The sequence below is a fragment of the Bos indicus genome, chromosome 9, assembly GCF_029378745.1.
Source record: "Bos indicus isolate NIAB-ARS_2022 breed Sahiwal x Tharparkar chromosome 9, NIAB-ARS_B.indTharparkar_mat_pri_1.0, whole genome shotgun sequence".
NCBI lineage: Eukaryota > Metazoa > Chordata > Mammalia > Artiodactyla > Bovidae > Bos > Bos indicus.
In genome coordinates, this window is record NC_091768.1 from 49444081 (window position 1) to 49467947 (window position 23867).

Below are 23867 nucleotides of genomic sequence, written 5' to 3' on the forward strand. Positions count from 1 at the left end.
TCACCTTTGAATTACCATGGCAGTATTACTAAAAACTAAATTCACTATATATATGGCTCTATTTCTGAATTCTGTTCTATTTCATTGATTTATATGTTTATCTTTGTGCCAGTACTACACTGTCTTGATTGCTACACTATATATACTGTATGTCCTGAAATCAGGTAGTATAAGTTCTCCAACTTTGTTCTTTTTCAGTTGTCTGATTATTCCAGGTCTTCTCTTTTCCATATAAATTCTATATATTGTGGTTGATTTTGATAACATTTCTCCATTTATTACTATGAAATTTTGCCAAGTAACTGTAGAGAGAGAATGTGTTATAAAAGTGTGAATTGGGGGATTATGGCTATTTATTTTTAATTGTTTTGCAGAACTTGAACCTCCTAAAAACATTGCTTTAATGGCAGTAGAAGCTAAAGTGACTAAAGAGATTAGAAATATTTTGAAAAGTAGGGAAAGATTATCCACAACACCTTAGGATTACAGATCTTTTTCAAGTATTTAATTCTTTTTAATACTTTGAATTTTTGTTCCTCTTTTCAAAGCATATTCTTTCATTTCAGAAAAACTTTACAATAGGCAAACAGAAACAGCATGTCCAATTGTCAGTTGTTTTGAGTGTATACTTTCTATTTCTCGTTTTTGTGCCAGAATATATTCATGTATTTAATGAATGGCAGTATGGCATAGTGATAAGTAGAAGTTAATTGATTTCCTACACATGAAGTGTTTAGAACTGTGCTTATCAGTATAAAGTTCTTAATAAGCAATAGCTGTCTTTTAATAAAACTGTACAAGCAAGCTGCTTTGTGTTGTGCCTTTTTAAATTATTTAACAAGGTACCTCAAACAGCTCACCATCCTTGTCAATAGGTATATATGTCTATGACAATTTTAATGATATTAACTAACTGAACAAAGCAGATTACTGATTGGTGAAAGAGGACCACACACACAAACCTGCTGTGTGTTCCTGATTAATTAAACTGGGAATATAGAGCACTGTAGTTCAGTACAGTAGCCAGTTACCACATGTGACTATTTATATTAAAATTTAATAAAATTTAAAGCTTTTTCCTTCATTTGGACTAGGCTTATTTCAGCTACTCAGTAGTCATCAGTCATTACCGGATCTATGCCTGATTCATTTTGAGGTTTGACAGAAAACAACAAAATTCTGTAAAGCAATTATCCTTCAATAAAAAAAAAAAAAAGAATAATAATGCAGATGTAGAACATTATGCCATCACAGAAAATTCTGCTGGACAATGACAGTATAGTGCTTAGAGGAAGCATTGTGCTAATACAGAGGCAGAAGCTGAGGCAGTGTACGTGTCTGCACATGCATTTTCTTTTGATCTGGAGCATACAGTGTTCCAGAATGCAAAAGAGTCTTGCGACAATTGAGAAAGAAGCCAAGCATCACTCAGCCATTCCTGTTTTGTAGAATTCAGTCTCTGGGCCTCAGCTTAAGGCAGTGTTTACCATCAGTCTTTTCTGTTTCTGAACCCATTTTGATTCAATTCTCAATTGTACAGTTGAGAAATCCTTGCTTCTAGCTCCCCAGGGTCCTGCAGACCCCTCTCCTCATAGTAGTACACAACACTGTATGGGTATTTTATGTTTTATTTAACTCTTGCTTGGATGTTTGTTTACAGTATTTTCAGACTTTTCCTATTGAAAAATCAAAAAGTATGCATGATTGGCTAGAAATGTGTACTACTGGAAAACAAAGCATATATAATAGAAAATTAAAACCCCTTCAGTTTTTGAAAAATTGGTGTAAATGCTTAATAAAAACACTGCAGTTTTCAGAACAATCCTGTAAAGTACTAACATTGTAACATGTTTAAATTAGTAACTAGAAATAGCTTTTTAATCAATTCATCGTTTCAAAATTTATCATTGCAAAATTATTTTTTATGTTATCCTTTTTTTATTGTTATCTAGTCATATTAGAGACCAGCTTAAGTTCCAATCCATGTCCTTTTATATTACAGATCTAGACATTGAATTGTCATGTTGCTATATTCATTGTATCTTGCTCTGGAAAATACAGTTTTACAGCTTACTTATAATAATCACCATCCCTCCCCACCCCATCTTCCACCCAATGCTGTATTTTATATGAAGAGCTAAAAAGAAAATAACGTAAATTTCAACTGCTTGATAAAATCTGGAATAAAAATCCTAGAGCAAGTGAAAATGAGGTAGAATGAAAATTTTATCAGTGTAAAAGAATTTGGTTCTACTTCTGGGTTTTGTATAGATATGAACCTCTGCCAGGTACAACTAAGGATAAAATCACTGATGTAGCTCATTAAAAACAGTGTATCTGTTTCATAAGTCAGTGAAGAAAGCTAATCATTTAAAATCATTGTTTACTAAGCTACTTAAGTATAGTTTAAAATCAGTTGAAAAATGCAGGGTCTTAATGAAGAAATCTAAATATTCTAGGTATTGATTTAGTTTAGAAATTACTGTGGTATTTATATTTGTTATAGTGTTGCTTCTTATTTTCCTAGTTGTTTTTATTGGGTTTGAGGATTTTTTTTTTTTTTTTTTTAGTATTACTTCAGAAGCAGAATAAAAGACAACAATATTCTTTTGTAATATGAAGGTGAATCTTGACTGCTTAAGCTTAATTTTTCAGGTGACTGCACAAGTATAATTAGTGTGTTTTTGGTGGCAGTAATGATTTTTCAGTCTTTCATAAGTCAAAACATTTTGCTTTTTCTATTTTTTAAATCTGAATTTCCAATTTATATAATTGAATAACTAATAGCCACAATGAATTTTTAAACCTCCTTTCATTAAGAGATATACCAGAAAATGGGAATAGAACCTGAAATGTGAAAGCTTTGATCTCTAACAGAATAGTTAGTTTTAAAAGGCTTAGCCATGTGTTTATAACTGAACTAGAAGGCTACCACTTTCAAAATCCCTTGATGAAATGTAAATATTATTTGCCAGGATAACTATTTCCTGCATCTAAGGCGTGCCATTAAGAAGTAATAAGAGTTCCATTTTGAAGAATGTGTCATTACTTTTATTAGTAAGTAAGCTATAAATTGCTTAGAAGCATCCTGGAGTTCTTAGTGTTAGTTACTGATTATTTTTACTTTTACAAGGTTTAATAGCTACTCATAAAATACATTAAAATGCTTTGAGTAAAAAAGCCCATTTCTAGATTTAAACTACTGTTTTAAACTGTTTTGTTCTTTGTAATAAACTTGAGTTGGAAAGGGTAGTAAGAGAGCTATAATTTTTGATACATGAATGTCTGTGTAGTGATTGCAAATTATGTATTATGTGAGATGCTTTTCTTAGAGAAATTTAATAGTAGTCAGGAATCTATCTTTACTTTCTCTGAAAACAATTTAAAATAACAACTTTGCCATGAGTATTCCTTTGCAAAAAAAAAAAAAAAAAATAGCTTGTTTCGTAGTATTTGAGGAATGAGGAGAGGCGTAAGGATTATGTTCTGTCCATGTTTTTTTTTTCTTTTAGTTGTATTGTTTTCCATCAACATTTAGTTTCTTTTTTTAATTATGTGACTGTTTTATACTCCTATGGATGTTGAGTAAAAATAGCAAAGTAAAAAGTTTATTTTCAAATTAAAGAACCCTGCTTGTAAAGTGTATCGTGTTAACTTACTGAAACTCAGATCAAAAACCGAAAGAAATTTTATTATTTTCTTCTTCCTAAAGTGAAAAATCAGAATGTCTTCTATTGTAAAATTATAATACAATACATAGCATGCTTAGAAGCAATCTGGGTTTCCTATAAACAGGGACATAAAAATAAAAGGAAATATCAAGAGAACTATGATGCTCATTCCAAGTATTTTGATTACTTATTAAATTTCAGAAAAATCCTTCCACCATTATATGGTCAGATGGGAGCTCACTAACCACAAATATTAGTTTCATTTTGAAAAAATTACCTCTTTTTCTCAGCTATATGATATGTATTAAATAGTCAAGGGTATATTATCTCTGTTGCTGCTGCTAAGTCGCTTCAGTCACGTCCAACTCTGTGTGACCCCAGAGATGACAGCCCACCAGGCTCCCCTGTCCCTGGGATTCTCCAGGCAAGAACACTAGAGTGGGTTGCCATTTCCTTCTCCAAAGCATGAAAGTGAAAAGTGAAAGTGAAGTTGCTCAGTCATGTCCGACTCCTAGCGACCCCATGGACTGCAGCCTACTAGGCTCCTCCGTCCATGGGATTTTCCAGGCAAGAGTACTGGAGTGGGGTGCCATTGCCTTCTCCATATTATCTCTGTAGTCTTTCATAATTGCAGATCCATAAACATACGTGTGTTTCTTTAGTTCTCAAAGACTCTAATGAAATCTGCAGCATACTAAAATTTTTTGGAAGTTAATTATTGTCAATAAATAATAGGCATCAGCTTCTAGAATTCCTTTATATCAGTATTTTTTTTCCCCTTTTAACCTCATAACTTAATCTTACAGTTATTGGGGGTAGAATCTGTAAAAAGGAGTTTGACACATAAGTGTTGGCAGCTAATGACCTAGGAGAGATAAAGAGGTTAACCAGCTTTAATTTTCTTCTATTATATTATCAAATCAAGTGTCAGAGGGTAACTTGTAGCTGTATTGAGCATTTCTTAATGTTTTATTTGTGATTATCTCATCCTGAATACGAAGAAGGCAATGGCAACCCACTCCAGTACTCTTGCCTGGCAAATCCCGTGGATGGAGGAGCCTGGGGGGATGCAATCTATGGAGTCGAGCAGAGTCAGACACGACTGAGGGACTTCACTTTCACTTTTCACTTTCATGCATTGGAGAAGGAAATGGCAACCCACTCCAGTGTTCTTGCCTGGAGAATCCCAGGGACGGCGGAGCCTGATGGGCTGCCGTCTATGGGGTCGCACAGAGTCGGACACGACTGAAGCTACTTAGCAGCAGCAGCAGCAGCAGCATCCTGAATAAGGGGTTTAGTAAAGAGAAGTAAAACATCTGACACAGAGGAATTTTCTGCAGCATATCTTTTTATGTTATATATATATTTAGATAAAGTCATTGACTATGCTTAGCTTATATATAGCCTATATTTAAATATAAGGTAAATATAGTCAATCCAGCACCCCTCCCTATTGATTTTTGGTTTTATCTCCTAAGTATTTCCTAGATTTGTCCATGTCCTCTCCATCTTCACTAGGACATCTTCCTCATTTGAGGTTCCAATTATATTTCACCTTGATTACTTTTATAGTATTCTATCTGTAATATCAGCATCCAATCTGCCCCCTCCAGTTCTTCCTCCACAGTCAGGAAAGCAACCTGGTCAGTTTTACTCCTTCCCTTTTCTATTCGCATAACTCTGTTGTATGAAAAACAATAGCAAAAAAAAAAAAAAAAAGGCTCTCGTACTTTTCCAGGCTACTGTGAGAAGTGACAAGAATACAACTGAAAGTGACTAAATGGCCTAGTAGTCTGCCCCTGCCTATCTTATTTCCACTAGTCTCCATTCTTCTCATCCTGCTTGCTCCGCTACACACTGCCTGTGTTCAATCTCTCCCATCCATGTTGTCTCCCACTATGCTTTATGCCTGTAACTGCTTCTACTTATTACTCTCTTTTTTCTCCTTCACCTAATTAATTCCCTTTTATCCTCTAGATGTTATGTCAAATGTCATTTTCTTAATTAAGGCTTTTCTGATTCTGGTTAGGTCAAATTTTCCTATTATAATTTGTTGTAACACTGCAGAACTTATTCTCAGTAGCTTATCACAAGTAAAAATTTGTATTTTATGACTTTTTGACTAATGTGTATTGCCATACAACCTCCACTACTGTGAGATCAAGGGCTATCTGTCTTTATCTTTCTTCACCATTGCATAGCTCATGGTATCATGCCTGGCTCATTACAATGAGGAAGAAGAAGATGATACCGGTGATGTTAGAAAACATAATGGATCCCTATTTTGTGTCAGGCATTATTCTAAACATTTTATTGTATTAACCTGTTTACTTTTCTTTAAAAGTATGTCATACTTTTGTTTAAAAGTATGGCATGTCAGTACTTTTTTTAATTTATGGCAGAAACTGTAAGATTTGTAGTAGTAGAGACACAATAAGTATTTGATAAATGCATGAATGAAAGATAGGGAATGTGTTTTTATTAAGCATTCACAGTATATTAGAATGCATTGATAAATGAGGCATGGCTATAAGAATACTTAAAATGTTGATAAATTTGCTTATAGAAATATAGGTTTTGATCTATGTTAATAGGGCTATCCACTCTCCTTCTTTGCCTAGTAGGAAATAATGTTTGGAGTCCTCAGCTATTGCCTATGAGACATAGGAAGTGAAAAGCTGGCCTGTTCTGATGGGAAAAGCCTGGGGCAGGTTTGGGTGGGGTGGAGAAAGAGAGGCAGGAGGGAAACATGATAAAAACCTGTAAGTCCTGATTGCAAAATGTTCAAGTTATATTTAATCCTCTTTGGAGGATGCTCTGAGATGCAATCCTGTTCTTCCTGTAAGTTGAGGATACTGGCCACTTAGCTTATTTAGCTTACTACATAAGGAGCCATCTAGATCCCACCTTTCCTCAGCATATTCATCCTAAGTTGAGGTAGTATCTAGACCAGAAACCTGGAGTGTCATCCCCTGAGGCCACAGGGAGAGCAGTAGGGGTGCCAGTGCTGTCTTTCCCCAGGACTCAGAAAATGAACTCTTTCTTGTGTAAGCTTTTCAATTTGTCAGTTTGGTACATTTACACGAATGAATTAAGGAGAGCATTTCCCTGGCTAATTCACAAACTTTATTATGTGACAGTATCCTAAAGGTAAATTTTTTAAAACTCAAGTATCTATGTAGTAGAACATAAGTTGGATAAATCCTGCTATTAAATATAGAAATATTTGTCCTACTTTCTTATTAGGCAAGAATTGTTACCACTAATATGTGGAGTAATTACTGTCTGCAAAAATATATAATCCATCAGCAGTCCTTGAGTATGGACAGTGCAACAGACCACTTGAAGACATTGTAGATACAATAGCGATCACTGCCCTGACTTGACTGTGCCTGTGGTTTATTGAGAGAGACAAATATTTAAGCAAGCAATATAGTGTATTAGATACTGATATAGAAAATATGAGCACAGTGATGCTGCAGAACCCTATGAAAAGGAAATAGTATTAGGGTATTGTGGTTTAAAAAAAGTTGCCTAAACATTTCAACTCAGGAGCTGGAGAATGTAGAGAAATATATGTATATGTGATTTTGTTTTAGTTTAATAGTGGATCATATTTATGTACACATGTGTATGTGTTTGTATAAAATGTATGTAATTTTCCCTTTTCCACTTAATATCAATGTGTGCAGATCTACCTTCAGTTCATTTCAGTTCAGTCGCTCAGTCATGTCTGACTCTCTGTGATCCCATGAACCGCAGCATGCCAGGCCTCCCTGTCCATCACGAACTCTCAGAGTCCACCCAAACCCATGTCCATCAAGTCGATGATGCCATCCAACCATCTCATCCTCTTCTGCTCCCCTTCATCCTCGTCCCCTTCTCCTCCCGCCCTCAATCTTTCCCAGCATCAGGGTTTTTTCCAATGAGTCAACTCTTTGCATGAGGTGGCCAAATTATTGGAGTTTCAGCTTCAACATCAGTCCTTCCAATGAACACCCAGGTCTGGTCTCCTTTAGGATGGACTGCTTGGATCTCCTTGCAGTTCAAGGGACTCTCAAGAGTCCTCTCCAACACCACAGTTCAAAAGCATCAATTCTTCTGCTCTCAGCTTTCTTTATAGTCCAATTCTCACATCCATACATGACTACTGGAAAAACCATAGCCTTGACTAGACGGACCTTAGTTAACAAAGTAATGTCTCTGCTTTTTAATATGCTATCTAGGTTAGTCATAACTCTCCTTCCAAGGAGTAAGCATCTTTGCAGTCACCATCTGCAGTGATTTTGGAGCCCAGAAAAATAAAGTCAATAGTTATGGTTAATATCTCCATTAAAAGCTGAATTTATGTGAATTGATGATATAAACCCAAATACTATATATAAGAGTAGACTCTTACCACAAGGGAAAGATGCAGTTTCATAAATAAGGTGTTAAACATCACTAACAATCAAATAAATATAAATTAAAATACAAAGCTGCTTCTCCATGTTAAGTTAGTAAAGGTAATGATAATGCCCCAGCCAGGCAGAACTACACTGTAATTTCAGCTCTCTGCCATTGCACATAGTGTGGCAAAATCTTGTTTTGTTGACTGATTTGCTTAAAAGAAATCTGTATAGTACAGTGAAAAACAGTGTAATTACCGGATAGAGAATGAGTGTGGGAGTCCTTGGGCCCTGGAAATTTGAAAGATTTAACCAAATTTTCTTCAGTTGCAATGTCATAATTACCTGGGGAGTGTTTTCCTACTGCACACACTGGTATTCTTTTTTGGTAATTGACATCCTAACAAGTGTGAGGTATTAGGATCATTGTGGTTTTGTTTGCATTGCAAGATGATTAGTGATGTTGAGCACCTTTTCAGTTACCAGGTATGGGTTCACGGGAGCCTGCTGGTAGGTATACCATGGCTGCTTCCTGAGGCTTCAGGAGCAGCCCTGCCTTGGGTGGCTGGAGCTAGTAGGAGCTGGCTGTAAGCTGGGGACCTAGGTTGGGAGGCCCTACAGCCTTGGGGTTGGCCTGATGTTGGGGCCTGCAGTTAGGTACTTCGTTTTACTTTCTTCTCCAACTGGAAAGATATTTTTTTCTGTGCTGGGTTTCCTGGGCTTAGAAGACGTCATGGGGCTAATGTGAATGTATCTTTCCTACCCTCCTCACTGTGTCTTATTTCTGTGCTTCACCCACATGTGGTAATCTCTTACCTGGAATCCTTGGTTTTTGCGAAGCAGTGTTTGTATGCACATAATTCTTCCAATTAATGTTTAATGTTTCTGAGGGGAGGGGATGAATGCTAGAAATTCCTGTGCCACCCCCCTTTACTAATCTAACTCCCAGTTGTTTTTTATTTTTTTTTCAATTTGGTGTTAAGAAAACTTACAGCCAGGTTTTATACTTAATCACATATAATATATTAGCTAATTCTTTAGGTATATTTGCTTTTGTCCTTCTTTATCACTTTCTTAAGCCTTGTTTTTATTGAATTTGAGTTTCTGTTAAACCACTTCAACACCAATAGCAAGTAATTTTGTTTGATCTTTTTCTGTGCTGTAAGTTAATTAGATTGTAGGAAATGTAAGGAAATGGAGGGGGAAAATGCAGAAAAATGTATCATTTCACTCTGTTCTGCACTGTAGTTGTATTGGTGCTGTACGTGTAACTTATACATGTGTAGTTGTGGGCGGATTCAGTGGCAGTTTCTTGAACAAGGTTAACTGCCCCTTTTTAGGCGACATTTGCATTTCATAGCCTTGTATGAGAGAGAATTTAGACCAGCTTTCACTTCTTTGCTGTGTTTTCACCTTGAAGTACAAGCTTCTGAATTTCTTGCCTTTTATCTTTGTGTTCTTAACCATAGAAAAATATCAGAAGACATTGAGGTGAGTGAGATAATCACAAAGTTTTATTAAGAAATTCTCCTTTGGATAACCATACATTATAATTAAATAGTACACATGTCCTGCCTTTAAAAAAAAAAAAAGAAACAAGAATCCAAATAAAGGAAGTAGATTAACAATAAAAACAACTAATTTCCTTAATTGCGGTCATTTTCATTGGCTTATGTCCTGCCGTAATTTCCTCTTAAGATTTTAGAATCTTGTCTTCAAGTGTCGCTTCTTTCTGAAATAACAGACTCCGAACATTTGATTAATTATTCTTGAATTAGTAAAACCTCTTAGTATTGAATGTTTAGAATTAGTTTGAAGAGATGAAATTGGTATTATTTTCATATTAGCATTTTTATGAAGAGCTTCAGAATACATTTTGTTTTTTAGCTCAACACATTTGAGGTTTTAGGTTTGGTACTACAATATGATATTTTAAAATATTTCACTTTAGTAAGAAACTGATCCTCAGTCTGAGCTCTTCACAGGTGTTAGGAAAGAGGTAATGACTATCAAACTATCAAATATTCACAGTCATATGAGACAGGATGTTTCTCCCACTTTCAAAGGGCACATTTTCCTGTTTGATTTTGGAGGAAAAAAAAAACTACTTTATAATAAACCGAGGAAACTCATTCAGTATGAGTCATATCGTCATTGTACAGGACAAGATTTACAACAGGACAGGTTTCTACCACAAATTAGTCAATTGTTGTGTTGTTTAGTTGCTAAGTTATGTCAGATTCTATTGTGACTCCATGGAGTAGCCCACCAGGTTCCTCTGTCCATGAGATTTCCTAGGCAATAAGATTGGCTTAGGTTGCCATTTTCTTCTCTGCAAATTAGTCATATTCAAGAAATATCTTTTATGAGTGAGCAGAATAGGAATCATTGTAAGTTATATCAGACCCCTGCTCTTTGAGACTTTAATGGAACTAAACTAAATCCTAGGGTATTGTGGACAGCCAGTTAGAATGAGAAGATCTAGGTCTTCATGACTTTTACATATTGCAACATAAACAAATTTTTTCATTTTTCTTTATGTATGATTAAGTTTTAGGATAATCAAGCACTGTATTCTTTACATACTTATGTTGATGAGGCTATCAGTTCAGTTCAGTCACTCAGCTGTGTCTGACTCTTTGCCACCCCATGAATCGCAGCAAGCCAGGCCTCCCTGTCCATTACCAACTCTCGGAGTTTACTCAGACTGATGTCCATCGAGTCAGTGATGCCATCCAGCCATCTCATCCTCTGTCGTCCCCTTCTCCTCCTGCCCCCAATCCCTCCCAGCATCAGAGTCTTTTCCAATGACTCAACTCTTCACGTGAGGTGGCCAAAGTACTGGAGTTTCAGCTTTAGCATCATTCCTTCCAAAGAAATCCCAGGGCTGATCTCCTTCAGAATGGACTGGTTGGATCTCCTTGCTGTCCAAGGGACTCTCAAGAGTCTTCTCCAACACCACAGTTCAAAAGCATCAATTCTATGATGCTCAGCTTTCTTCACAGTCCAACTCTCACATCCATACATGACCACTGGAAAAACCATAGCCTTGACTAGACGGACCTTTGTTGGCAAAGTAATGTTTCTGCTTTTGAATATGCTATCTAGGTTGGTCATAACTTTCCTTTCAAGGAGTAAGCGTCTTTTAATGTCATGGCTGCAGTCACCATCTGCAGTGATTTTGGAGCCCCCAAAAATAAAGTCTGACACTGTTTCTCCACTGTTTCCCCATCTATTTCCCATGAAGTGGTGGGACCGCATGCCATGATCTTCGTTTTCTGACCTTTGAGTTTTAAGCCAACTTTTTCACTCTCCTCTTTCACCTTCATCAAGAGGCTTTTTAGTTTCTCTTCACTTTCTGCCATAAGGGTGGTGTCATCTGCATATCTGAGGTTATTGATATTTCTCCTGGCAATCTTGATTCCAGCTTGTGCTTCTTCCAGCCCAGCGTTTCTCATGATGTACTCTGCATAGAAGTTAAATAAGCAGGGTGACAATATACAGCCTTGACGTACTACTTTTCCTATTTGGAACCAGTCTGTTGTTCCATGTCCAGTTCTAACTGTTGCTTCCTGACCTGCATATAAATTTCTCAAGAGGTCAGGTAGTCTGGTATTCCCATCTCTTTCAGAATTTTCCACAGTTTATTGTGATCCACACAGTCAACGGCTTTGGCATAGTCAATAAAGCAGAAATAGATGTTTGTCTGGAACTCTCTTGCTTTTTTGATGATCCAGCGGATGTTGGCAATTTGATCTCTGGTTCCTCTGCCTTTTCTAAAACCAGCTTGAACATCTAGAAGTTCACGGTTCACGTATTGCTGAAGCCTGGCTTGGAGAATGTTGAGCATTACTTTACTAGTGTGTAAGATGAGTGCAATTCTGCAGTAGTTTGAGCATTCTTTGGCATTGCCTTTCTTTGGGATTGGAATGAAAACTGATCTTTTCCAGTCCTGTGGCCACTGCTGAGTTTTCCAAATTTGCTAGCATATTGAGTGCAGCACTTCCACAGCATCATCTTTCAGGATTTGAAATAGCTCAACTGGAATTCCATCACCTCCACTAGCTTTGTTCGTAGTGATGCTTTCTAAGGCCCACTTGACTTCACATTCCAGGATGTCTGGCTCTAGGTCAGTGATCACACCATTGTGATTATCTGGGTCCTGAAGATCTTTTTTGTACAGTTCTTCTGTGTATTCTTGCCACCTCTTCTTAATATCTTCTGCTTCTGTTAGGTCCATACCATTTCTGTCCTTTATCGAGCCCATCTTTGCATGAAATATTCCTTTGGTATCTCCAATTTTCTTGAAGAGATCTCTAGTCTTTCCCATTCTGTTGTTTTCCTCTATTTTTTTGCATTGATCACTGAGGAAGGCTTTCTTATCTCTTCTTGCTATTCTTTAGAACTCTGCATTCAGATGCTTGTATCTTTCCTTTTCTCCTTTGCTTTTCCCTTCTCTTCTTTTCACAGCTATTTGTAAGGCCTCCCCAGACAGCCATTTTGCTTTTCTTGCATTTGTTTTCCATGGAGATGGTCTTGATCCCTGTCTCCTGTACAACGTCACAAACCTCAGTCCATAGTTCATCAGGCACTCTATCAGATCTAGGCCCTTAAATCTATTTCTCACTTCCACTGTATAATCATAAGGGATTTGATTTAGGTCATACCTGAATGGTCTAGTTGTTTTCCCTACTTTCTTCAATTTAAGTCTGAATTTGGCAATAAGGAGTTCATGATCTGAGCCACAGTCAGCTCCTGGTCTTGTTTTTGTTGACTGTATAGAGCTTCTCTATCTTTGGCTGCAAAGAATATAATCAATCTGATTTCGTGATGAGGCTATAGTTCAGTATATATGTTCTGAGATTGTTGGAAAGTGTTTTAAATCGACAAAAAGAATGGCAAATATAATTCTGCTCCAGTTATAAACACATGCAATCTAGAAAGTATTTTTCTTATATGTTTAATTTTGAGTTATATATTATAGGAGCCTTGTCTTCCTTACTCCAGAACTCCCTGCTGTGTTCCTTTGCAAGTATTAGGATTTCTTGTTGAATTATACTTTGTTTCTTTATTTAGTAAATGTTTACCTTTGAGCTTTTAACTAAAAATAGTATCGTACAGATTTTTTTTTGAACATCAAGATGCCAAGATATATTTCAGATTATATTCCTTATGCTTTAGCTTCACCATATCTGTAGTTTCAAGAGAAATATGCATAAGAATACTTCTGTAGTTGAAGATTCTCCAGTTAACCTTTATATTTTCATTTTATAATGGAAAGCTATGATCCTTGACATAAGTATATAGCTAGATACTTCAGAATACTTTAGGCTTTACATGTGTGCGTGTGCACTCAGGCGTGTGAATTGGTGGGAGAGGAGGGAGCATAAAAAAAGGTAGAAAAGGAAGTAGTTGGAACGAACTGATTTGTTGTAGTGTCCCAAGTGGCAGGTATAATCTGCAGGCTGTCAGGTTCCATTACGGGGGTTGTTGCCATCAATCAGAACTGACATTTGTAAAGCAGAGTTTAGTATAACTGTAATTATATGTGTTTTTACGGAATTTAAACCCTGTGACATTTTAGATTTTATCCTTAAATTAAAACATTCATATAATTTATAGGCTTGTTGGTTGAGTAGGTATGTGATTATGTATTTTAAAAAGGAAGATAGATTTCCTAAATCCTGCAAACAGTTGCATGGTCTAAGTCTATAGCATTAAAATGTGATTTGTAACAGCTCCAGGCTGACTGTTTTCACACAGAAAATGTATTGAGCACACATTCTTGAATATTGTTCTTTAGCATAGTTAATAGATCCCCAACATTTTCAACTAAATGTACAGTATTTCATCAATTGTAAGACATTAGAAAAATGTATTTGGTGTGTTTTTTTTTTAACTTCCTAGTGACACATGAAATGATGATATAGCTCAAAATCAATAGCTCTTGAGACCTGATGAAGTATAGTGATATACTCTTAGATTTTGATGACTATATTTTAATATTTTACCATTCTGTTTTTTAAAATCTAATGTAATGAGTTTAAACTATTAAAATTTTTTCTATAGTCTAAGTACCAAAAATTTCAAAATTTATTTTAAGTATTGTAAAGGTAAGAAAGCATACTTTCATTTTTAAAATTTGTTATATTCCTTTGACTTAACATTTTAAATCTAGTTTTAATTTATAGCCATCTGCCTCAAGGAAAAATACTGCTCCAACAGTCAAAATGTTTTTTTAAAATGTTTAAAATTCAGTAGGATATCAGTGTGACTTGTATAGCTTTAAATAGATATAACAGGATTTGTTAAGTATAAAACTGTATTTAGAAATCACAAACATTCTGTCTTAAGCTGGATATATATTGCTATTAGTGATATAATTTCAAGACTGTTTTTTTGTATAATGAATTAATTTATTGGAATTAGAAAATTTTATGGACTGGTCTATGTATGAAAAAATGAATATTGAAAAATAAGAATAAATCTTATTTTTAAATAGATATCAACAACAATAACATTAAGGAAATATGGAAATTATGAATTCTAAAATAGGTGTCTAATTTCTCTTCTTCATTCAAAAACTATAATGTTAAAAAACATTTATAAATATGCCAAAACTTTCTTATCTCTTTGCTTTTAGTGCTTATAGAGGCCTCTGGTTGAGGAGAACATTGATAAGTGGTCAGGAAATTGACATAAATTTAGAAGTTGTCATTTGTATGAAAAATAAATCCAATCAGTAGGTTGAAGAACTTGGACTTCTATGTAAAAGATTTTGTATTTGATTCCTTCCTCAGAATGCTTGTGGTGTGCATAGAAAGATTATACAAGAGATGATATATGTGACTAATGCATATTAGAAGCACAAAGAACAAATTTTGCTTATTTTTCTTTGTAGCATGCAATATTTTTTTTTCCTTTCTTTATATAGCAAACTCTTAACCTTTTGCTTGTTCAGTTCAGATATCCCTTCTTGTTATTTAATTTTTTTTAATTATAAATTATTTGTAATTATAATAGCATGTATGTGCATAGCTTACGGTTACTGAGTAAAATACATACTCAGAGTAATAGTGCAGAAATTGTTAAGTGAACTGCTTGATAAATTTTCCTAAACTGAATACACTGATATAGGCACCACACTGATCAAAAGAGTTTTACCACACTTCGGAATCTTTCCTCATTTCTCTCCCATTTGCTGTGTCCTTCTTCCTCTTCAGAGATGACTCCTAGCTTTTCACACCTTATGTTAGTTTCACCTGTTTCAAAACTTCCTAGCCATGAAGTTTTATACTGTATAACTGGATTCTTTCACTAACAAGATTTTCAGGTTTTTACCATATTATTGCATATAGCAATAGTTTACTCATTTTTGTTGTTTTGTATAATTGTTTCATTGTATAACTGTTATAACTTATTTATCTGTATTATTGTTGATGGAAATTTGGCTTCCAATTTTGAAGTATTATAAATAGTATAGCTATGAAAATTCTAATATACATCTTTAGGTACAAGTATGTGTGCATTTCTGTTCAGTACATAATTTACTAGGGATGGAATTGCTGGTCACAAGGCTTACATATGTTCATCTCTAGTAGGTAATACCAAGCAGCTTTTCAAAATGGTTGTGTGAGTTTTCATTTCCACCATTGTTTCATGAGAGTTCTAGTTCTTCCACGTGCTCTCTAAACATGTGGTATTTTATGTCTTTCATTTTAAAACTTTTTCCTGCAATATTCAACATCCTTTTATGATTAAAAACTCTCCACAAATTGAGTATAGAAGGAATTGTCTTCAGCATAATGAAGTCCATATATAATAAATCTATAATTAACATCATACTCAACAGTGAAAGATTGAAAACTTTCCTAAGGTTGATCTTTCTTTGCTAAGATCAGGACAAGGGTGCAGATTCTCGCTATCCTGTTTAACATAGTACTGGAAGTCCTAGCCCGAATAATTAAGCAAGAAAAAGAAGGTCTTCTGAATCAGAAAAGAAGTAATATGGTCACTGCACATATGATTTTATATACAGGAAACCCTAAAGACTCCAGGAAAAAACTTCTGCAACTAAGAAACAACTTCAGTAAACTTGCAGAATACAAAATCAACATGCAGAAAGCAATTGCATTTCTATACACGAACAACGAACTATCAGAAAAAGAAATAATCCTGTACACAAGAGCATCAAAAAAAAAATGTAATGCTTAGAAATAAATTTAACCAAGGAAATTAAAGATCTATATACCAAAAAACTGTAAAACACTGAGGAAAGAAATTGAAAAATAAATGGAATAAATAAATGGAAAGATAGCTCATGTCTGTCATATATTGAAAGAGTTAATGTCTTTCATGCATTGAAAGAGAAAATGTCTATACTCTCTTAAGCCTTCTGTGGATTCAATGCATCCCTATCAAAATATCTTTATGATTTTTCACAGATATAAAAAAATGCATTTTAAAGTTAGTATGTAACCACAAAAGACCCAAAGAGTCAAAGCAATCCTGCGAATGGACAAAGCTGAAGGTATCACACTTCCTAATTTTAATCTATACTACAAAACTATAGTAATCAAAAAGTATGGTACTGGCAGAAAAATAGACACATCGACCAATGGAACAGAAGAGAGACTAGAAATTAACTCACACATATACCATCAACTAATATTTGACAGTTGAGCTGAAAACAATTGGGAAAGAATGATATCTTTGGTAAACTGTATGGGGAAAAGTGGATAACAATATACAGAGGAATGTAAATGGCCACCTATTTTATATTGCTTACAAAAAATTAAGGGGCTTCCCAGGTGGCACTAGTGGTAAAGAAACTGCCTGCCAATGCAAGAGACATAAGAGAAGAGGGTTTGATCCCTGAGTTGGGAAGATCCCTGGGTTAGGAAGATCCTTTGGAGGAGGGCATGGAAACTCACTGAAGTTTTCTTGCCTGGAGAATCCCAAGGACAAAGAAGCTTGGTGGGCTACAGTCTATAGGGTCGCAAAGAGTGGGACACGATTCAAACATCTTAACATAAAAATGGATTAAACACTTACATGTAAGACCTGAAACTGTAAAACTACTACTTCAAGAAAACAGAGAAAAAAGCTCTTTGACATTGATCTTGGGAATGATTATTGGATATGACACCAAAAACCCATGAAACAAAAGTGAAAATAAGCTTCCACACAGCAAAAGAAATAGCAGAATGAAAAGGTTACCTGTAGGAGAAGACGTTAGCAAGCCATCTATCTGATAAGAAGTTAATATCCACACAACTCAAAAGCAAAACACACACATAACACAAAAGCCAAACCAAAACAACAATAAATGGACAGAGGACTAGAGTAGACATTTTTTCCAAAGAAAGCGTGCAGATGACCCCCAGTACAGTAAAAGATGTTTAACTTCACTAATCAGCAGGGAAATGCAAGTCATGATCACAATGAGATATCCCCTTACAGCTGTTAGATTGACTTGTTACCAAAAAAGACAAGAGAGGACAAATATGGGCGAGGATGTGGAGAAAAGGGATCTTTTGTGCACTATTGTAAGTTGCTGTTGTAAACTGGGAATGTAAACGTGTACTGCCACTATGGAAACACTTTGAAGGTCTCCCAAAAAGTTAAAAATAGAACTACCATATGATGCAGCTGTTCCAATTATGGGTATATATCAGAAGGAATTGAAATCATTACCTTGAAGAGAGATTGCTCTCTGATGTTCTTTGCAGCTTTATTCACAGTAGCTAAGATATGGAGACAACCCTAAGTGTTCACCAAGAAATGAATGGACAAAAAAAAATGTGGCATATATGTAGAATAGAATATTATTCAACCATAAAAAATGGAAATTCAGCCTTTTCCCACAATAGGAATGGACCTTGAGGTTATTATGCTAAGTGAAATAATTCAGAAAAGAAAAGACAAATACTGTTATGTTCTCACTTATGTATGGGGGTAGAAAAGCCAAACTCAAGAAAGTAACAGAGAATACGGTGTTGGTTGCCAGGAACTTAGGGATAAGGGAAATGGGAAAATGTTGGTCAAAGTGTACAAACTTCTAGATATAAGATGAATGTGTTCTGGGGATCTGATGTACAGTGCAGTGAGCATAATTAACATTCCTGTGTTATATCCTTGAAAGTTGTTAAGAGAGCAGATCTTAAATATTATCACCACACACACGCACACACACACTCAAACATGAAAGTACTATGAAGTGAGGGGAAGAAAGTGTTAACTAGCCTCATTGTGGTAATGGTTTTACAATATGTATGTGTATCAAATCATCACAGTGTGCACTTTAAGTCTGTATATGTTACATGTCAGAAATAATGCAGTAGACAAAAAAGGGAAGGAGAGAGAAAGTGATTTCCCCTAGGTCACAATGTTTTAAAAGGCAAAAGATTATGTTTATGTTAGTTACCAGATGAAGTGGTTCTAGCAAGTCTTAGATCTTTTTGTTTAGCTGTCAAATGGATGGAGCATTTTAAATTGAATATACCAAATTGTTGACACAATAGTGGTTGTATAGCATCTCAACTATGCCATTTTACCAGTGGTTAGGCTAAAATTGGAACAGTTTGGAATAATGATTTTTACACTCCTAAAGGAATAAAGTACATGTATTGAGAGAAATTTAAGTTGACAGTAAAAATATTGACAGTTAACCCATGCCCTAATACAGGAGCAGATGGAAATGTCTTGCATGAGTTCCAATTCATTAAGCAAATGTGACACTTTATTTTCTAGCCATTTTTGTTCAGGAAATTAGAGTAATGAAATGGTAATATAAATGAAGTCATTTCTCACTGTGCTGAAAGTATAGAAAACAAAATGCTAAAATGGATTTTTAATGTTTGGTAGTATAGTTTTCTTATATCTAAGAATTTTTATTTTAAAATTTAGTTGTTACCACATTATTAGCTTTGTAGTATGCTTTGTAGCTTTCTTAACATTTATTAATTGTAAGCTTATTTTATATTTTAATGTAACATGAATTTACAATTTAGAAGAATTGTTGCTTTTGAAAACACACGGGCATGTTTTTTAGGATTTTCAGTTAAAGAGTTGTTAGTGAGTGATCCCTGAGCATATTTGTAAGATATATCTTGGATTGTTTTAAATTGTCATTTTTCAAAGTAGAAGTTATGTTTAAATTATTGGAATATAAAAGATGTTAATTAATGCATAGTGAATGTTTCAAACCATTTTAGATCTTAAAATTCATTATACATCTGTTTATACTTAATTCCAGTAGCACATTTTTTTCAATTTGATGTGGCTTCAGTATTACCATTTAACTTTAGTAAATTAACTAAGTAGCTTCAGATTCATAGTATTTTGCACCTTAGATATGAATGCCTTAATCTGTTTCATTATAGTTTGCCAATTAATGTTATATTGAAATACAGATGCTAAATTTTGTGGTTGATACAGTTTATTTCAAAGTGATCATGATATCTCTAATAATGCAACAGATTATACTGACAAACTTGGATTATGCATTTATTAAGATATGTATGTGATTTGCAGTCTAAGAAAATAAGATTACCATTCCCGTAAGCAACTTCAAAACAGACATGAGAGTAATAGCACAACAAAAATGTTGAACAATGTGACTCCCATCTCATTTAACTTCTTCAGGAAATAGTTGAATTTTGATTATCATCAGGCTCTATAATCTGATATACTGGCTAAGAGAAACTTCAGTTTTTGACTTGTTACCTCACATGTTAAATATATACTAGTGTAATATTACCATAGTAGGAGGTTTATTGTCTTTTTCTCTGCCATAGTATGCTTTTGGAGGACACAAGCAATTCAATATGTAGAAAGCAAATAGATTTATAATCACAGCTCACTTCAGATGGTCTCTTCTAAGAACTTAACATAAATACCCTGGGCTCGCCTTCTGCTCTAGGTACCCTGCACCTCCGGTGACTCATTGTTTTTATTGCTATTATGTGCTGGTTATGCTGTAGTATATGTATTGTTTTTTAGAATAAAGAGCTGCATATACTAGTTGATATTAAAGGGGGTAGTTTTTTTTTTAATTTTATTTTATTTTTAAACTTTACATAATTGTATTAGTTTTGCCAAATATCAAAATGAATCCGCCACAGGTATACAAAAAACTGTGTATCAGTAGTCAAGTTTCCTCCAAATCTGGAGAAGTATAAACAGGTTACTGACCATTCCTAGAGTAGATTCCTGGTATCCTTTTCATTTCCTTTTAATGCTTTGTTCACTTGTTTTTATCCCTTTGCAAATGAAAGCCATTTAAAAAAAAAACACAAATGAAAGCCATTATCAGTACACACTTGTTTAAAAGATAGTGTCATTTGTTTTTCTTTTTTTTTTTTACATTGTAAGATACATTTGAAATATGCTTGTGTAATTTGTACACTTTACAGTACAATTTACTGACAGGCTACCTTCACTGAGTTTTAAAGAACTGCTTAATATCACAACTTATAGAGAAGTGACTGTTGTGTATAGGGTATCAGATATCATTTTGGGTATCTTTAACATCTTGGTCAATTGTATTTCTTTTTGAATGACAGTGAAAATTTAAGTAATATATGATCTTTTTCCTCTTTTAAGTTTATCTTTTCTTGTGTTATAGATGCTTGTGACCACACCAGAAAAATGGGATGTAGTAACAAGAAAGAGTGTTGGAGACGTAGCTCTTTCCCAAATTGTAAAGCTCCTTATTCTTGATGAAGTCCATTTACTGCATGAAGATAGAGGACCAGTATTAGAAAGCATAGTGGCACGAACTTTACGGCAGGTAAGAGGAAGTTATATGTATGCTTATTTTGAGGGGTAAGTTTTTAAATTTTAATCTAGCATTCAAAGAAATATTAATATGTGTTGTGTATGGGGAAAAAGATAATTTTAGTGTGGATAAACCTATAGGTATTTCATTTTTATGTTAAAAGTACCTGATTGTTCTTCCTTCCAAGTCTTATTGAAGTCTCTTTAAATTAACCAAAATAAATACAGGAAAACTTCTAAACCTGTGTTTTGGATCTATTATTGACAAAGCAATATTACAGTTGATCTTAGCGAAAAGACCGAGGAGCAGTTGACTAAACAATATTAACATAATGGTGGAACATAGGAAAATGTTAGTGATTCATCTACTTTTCTCCATGCCTAAGCTCTCCCCGCTGAAAAGGGAGTGAGAATCCTCTGACTGCCAAGGTTCAGCTTGTGAATTAATCAGCAGTCACATCCACTCATCCCTGTTTACTCGGTTGGTAAAGACTCTGCCTGCAATGCCGGAGACCCCAGTTGGATTCCTGGGTCAGAAAGATCCCCCGGAGAAAGAGTAGGCTAGCCACTCTAGTATTCTTGGACTTCCCTGGTGGCTCAGCTGGTAAAGAATCCACCTGCAATGTGGGAAACTTGGGTTCCGTCCCCGGGTTGGTAAGATCCCCTGAAGAAGGGAAAGGCTACCCACTCCAGTATTCTGGCCTGGAGAATTCCATGGACTGTATAGTCCATGAGGTCTCAAAGAGTCGAACACGACTGAATGACTTTCACTTGCACATCCACTCAGTGACCTCTTCCAGCACAAGATCTAGTCACTTGCCGTGTTCTTTTTTATTCTAAATATTTACCCTGGAAAAAAGCACTTCCTTGCCAATATCACCTAAGTCTCTGCATGTAGTCCCTGTCTCTCCGCTGACTTCTAGTCCTGTCCAAACACAGTTGGCATTTCTACTTTGATATTCCAAAAACATCTCTTGCTAAACATGTCAGAAACTCTGTTGTTTCTCCCATATATTTATATAGGGCATCACAATTCACTCAGTTCTCAAGCCCAAATTGAGTGTGTGGGAGTCACCTTAACACTTTGCCTTAACACTCTGCCTCACCCCAGTAACTAGTTAGACATCAGTTCTTTTACATTTCCTATCTTGAATAGCTGTCATCCAGATCTAGTTATGGGAATTTAAATTTAAAAAGGGAATACAGAACTTATGAAGTTTATGTTGCATTTTCAAATATTTTAAAATAATGTATTTTAATCTGGTAAATATACCATAAAATTCTAGATGAATTAATCATTTAACTATATCAGACAAAACTCAGTGTATTAAAGAGAGCATTTTGAAAATAACCTTGCTGTTGGATACACTCTATGCAAAGTATAAAACTCCAAAGGCTATAAAAGGAAACATGTGACTCATTTGAATATGCATTAAAAACTTTTGACCAGTAAAGATCCAAAAAGATAAAATGTAAGAATAATAGAAATTATTTGTCACACATAAAATAAGCTTAGATGTCCTTTGTAATTAAAAGGTTATGGTAAACTAATAAATATTTGTTGTTCAGCCACTAAGTCCTGTCCTACTCTTTGCAAACCCGTGGACTGTAGCACGTCAGGCTCCTCTGTCCTTCACTATCTCCCAGTTTGCTCAAATTCATGTCCACTGAGTCAGTAATGCTGTCTAACCATCCAATGCTATCTGTCTTATCCATGCCCCACTTTTCTTTTGCTTTCAGTCTTTCCCAGCATCAGTCTTTTCTAATGACTCAACTCTTTGCATCAGGTGGCCAAAGTATTGGAGCTTCAGCATCAGTTCTTCCAATGATTATTCAGGACTGATTTCCTTTAGGATTGACTGGTTTGATCTCCTTGCTGTCCAAGGGACTCTCCAGAATCTTCTCCAGCACCACAATTCGAAAGCATCAATTCTTCAGCATTCAGCCTTTATGGTCCAACTCTTACATCCATACATGACTACTAGAAAAACCATAGCTTTGACTGTATGGATCTTTGCTGGCAAAGTGATGTCTATACTTTTTAATATGCTGTCTAGATTTCTCATAGCTTTCCTTCCAAGGAGTAAGCATCTTTTAATTGCATGGCTGCAGTCACCATCTGCAGTGATTTTGGAGCCCAAGAAAATAGAGTCTGTCACTGTTTCAGTTGTTTCCCCATCTTTATGCCATGAAGTGAGGAGACCAGATGCCATGGCCTTAGTTTTTTGAATGCTGAGTTTCAAGCCAGCCTTTTCACCAAGACTCTTTCATCAGGAGTCTCTTTAGTTCCTCTTCATCTTCTGCCATTAAAGTGACAGGACCATCTGCTTATCTGAGGTTGTTGATAGTAAGAAATATAAGTTTTTTGAAAATTTGGAAAAAGCACTTTACAGTAGAAATAAAAATACTGAAAATCATAGAAAAGAAGCTTAAAAAGAATCCAAATTAACTTGAGACATTCCTCTTCCATTAGATTGGCAAAAGTGAAAAAGAATGTAATTTGAAAACTCTCACTAAACTATGCTTTTCCTTCTAGAGGTCTAACCTATGGAAATAATAGCACAGAAGCATAGATATAGTAACTCCAGTATTCACTGATGCTTTCTTGTTAATGCAAAATATGTAGGAAACAACCCAAATATTCAACAAAAGAAAATATGATTGAATAAATCCTATTACAGTCATCAAATAAAATGCTACTTTGCAGTCTTTTAAGAAGAATGAGGCAGAGCTATAAGAACCAGACCTAAAAGATATCCAGGTTATATTCTTCATTGAGAAGGCAAGCTGGGTCCTATATATATAGCACAATCCCAGGAAAAAAAAAAACAAGGAATATATTTATATTCTCATTCACTCATTTACTGAACATTTGTTAAGTACCTGCTGTGTGCCAGCTTCGTGGTTCTAGGTGTTGTGGATGTAGTTAACAAATTTCTTGCCTCCATTTAGATTTTTAAGCTGGGTAGAGTAGGGTGCATAGATGTGAAACCATATGCAATAAGTGTAAAAGTGGTTTTATAGTAGA

At 35.0% G+C, this 23867-nt stretch overlaps 1 protein-coding gene across 1 annotated transcript in view; it reads left to right on the forward strand.

Annotated features, from left to right (window-relative positions):
• ASCC3 (activating signal cointegrator 1 complex subunit 3) overlaps positions 1–23867 on the forward strand; it is a 336073-nt gene that overhangs the window by 107902 nt on the left and 204304 nt on the right. Inside the window, exon 11 of the mRNA XM_019967310.2 lies at positions 20688–20852. Coding sequence (XP_019822869.2) covers positions 20688–20852 — 165 coding nt within the window. The remainder of the gene's footprint in view (positions 1–20687; positions 20853–23867) is intronic.